Source organism: Fukomys damarensis, unplaced genomic scaffold (genome assembly GCF_012274545.1).
Source record: "Fukomys damarensis isolate Sample0158 unplaced genomic scaffold, DMR_v1.0_HiC HiC_scaffold_22597, whole genome shotgun sequence".
Taxonomy (NCBI): Eukaryota; Metazoa; Chordata; class Mammalia; order Rodentia; family Bathyergidae; genus Fukomys; species Fukomys damarensis.
In genome coordinates this window covers 1-1,640 of record NW_022923509.1, presented here as the reverse complement: position 1 = coordinate 1,640, position 1,640 = coordinate 1, and the positions used below count along the sequence as shown (strand labels likewise).

General features: G+C 39.6%; 1 protein-coding gene across 1 annotated transcript; it reads left to right on the top strand.

Moving 5' to 3' along the window:
• Positions 1-296: 296 nt before the first annotated feature.
• LOC104860802 (serine protease 55-like) lies at positions 297-1,317 on the top strand (the record flags this gene model as incomplete). Its single annotated transcript, XM_010622079.1, has 3 exons — positions 297-556; positions 746-879; positions 987-1,317. Coding segments are annotated over 3 exons (725 nt in total), but the record flags the coding sequence as incomplete, so codon positions are not given.
• Between the last annotated feature and the right edge of the window lie 323 nt (positions 1,318-1,640).

Sequence of the window (1,640 nt, the reverse complement as noted above, 5' to 3'; positions counted from 1 at the left end):
GGAATTATTTCCCTAATTTCCCTCTCACTGAGTCTGTTATTTGTGTACAAGGAGGCTATTGGTTTTGGGGTGTAGACCTAGTATATATTTACTCCACTGAATCTGTCAATTAAGTCTAGAAGTCTTCTATGGCTTATTATCTTTAATATTTCCTATATTTCTAATATATTTGGGGTCAATAAATAGACTAGGCCTAAGAATAGGCTTGTGTTCTCCAGGATGGCATCAGTTTATGTGAAATCAATGTTTCTTTTTTCACTTTGGAATAATAAACTCTTGATAAATTTTTCCTCCAGAAAAAACTCAGAGGCCTTCAGGTTGGTACAAGTGGGGCTTATTGATCTTCAGGACTCAGCTCAAGCTCACATTGTAGGCATTCACTATGCCATGCCCTACATAGGTCCCGAGGGACCGCTAGGACCTGGACTGCTCTTTCTGAAGGAGCCACTACATTTTCAACCTCGCATACTACCTATTTGCCTGGAGAAGAGTCTGGAGCAAGTGAAAAATAAACAACTCTATGACTGCTGGCTACCCAGTTGGTCTCTTACGAGGGGTAAGTAATGAAGAAGGAATTGAGGTAGGATAGAATCATTGCTGGGAAAGAGAGTACTGTCCTCTCATGAGCAGTAGTAGAACACTTATTATGTCTCTCTTCAGCCATATTTTCCCCCAGATTTAGTCTAAATTTAAAACAAAATAAAGTGAAACAAAAGCCAAACAAACCTTTCTTCTTGTCAATCAGGAAAACCTGGAATTTTGCAAAAAAGACACCTGAGCATCCTGCAAGCCAGCACTTGTACACAATTTGGGCCCGAGATAAATGAATTAACTTTCTGTGTGGAAGCCAGGAACACTACTGGGGAGGCTGGCTGTAAGGTGACAAAATGAGGGAATATTAAAGATGTGGGGTAAAGACACTCTTCTACACTGAAATCATTTCCTATTTCTTTAGGACAACTAAAACACTTTTCTGTTTCTCACAGGGTGATATAGGAGCTCCTCTGGTGTGCCGCCTACAACAGAAGAACACCTGGGTACAGGTGGGAATATTGATTTACTTTGATGAACATTGCCAAAAGCCCTACATCTTCAGCCAAGTGAGCCCTTTCATTTTCTGGCTCCAGGGAGTAACAAGGCCTTGCCATGCACCCTGGTCTCAGCAATGGTCCATGATTAACTCTGCTCCTACATGCCTTTCAGTCTCTACCTCTGGAAATGCTTCAGAGTTTACTTCTAGTTCAGCTTCTATTCAGCCACACTTCATTTCTCTACCACAGCCTCAGAGGAAGACCCAAGACAATACTAGTAAAGAAGGTATGAGAATAAAATGAAGAGAACAATGGAAATAGAAATGAAGAAAGAAGGATGAGGGAAAGTTCTTAACTCAAACAGCAGGAACCTTTTTGTATACTAAGAGGAACTGTTTTTCTAACGTTTACAAAGACCTCTGATACAGTGTATAGTTTAAATTTCTTAATCTCCCTATGTAATAGAGGTAACAATAGTTATTTTAATTATCTTATTTACTTTTGAGACCCTGGGATGCGGAAACGTCGTTCCATTTATAGCACTGACACTCAAACTCATTCTGAATTATGTCTTTACCGAGTACATTGCATGTCTAGTAAAAAAAAAAA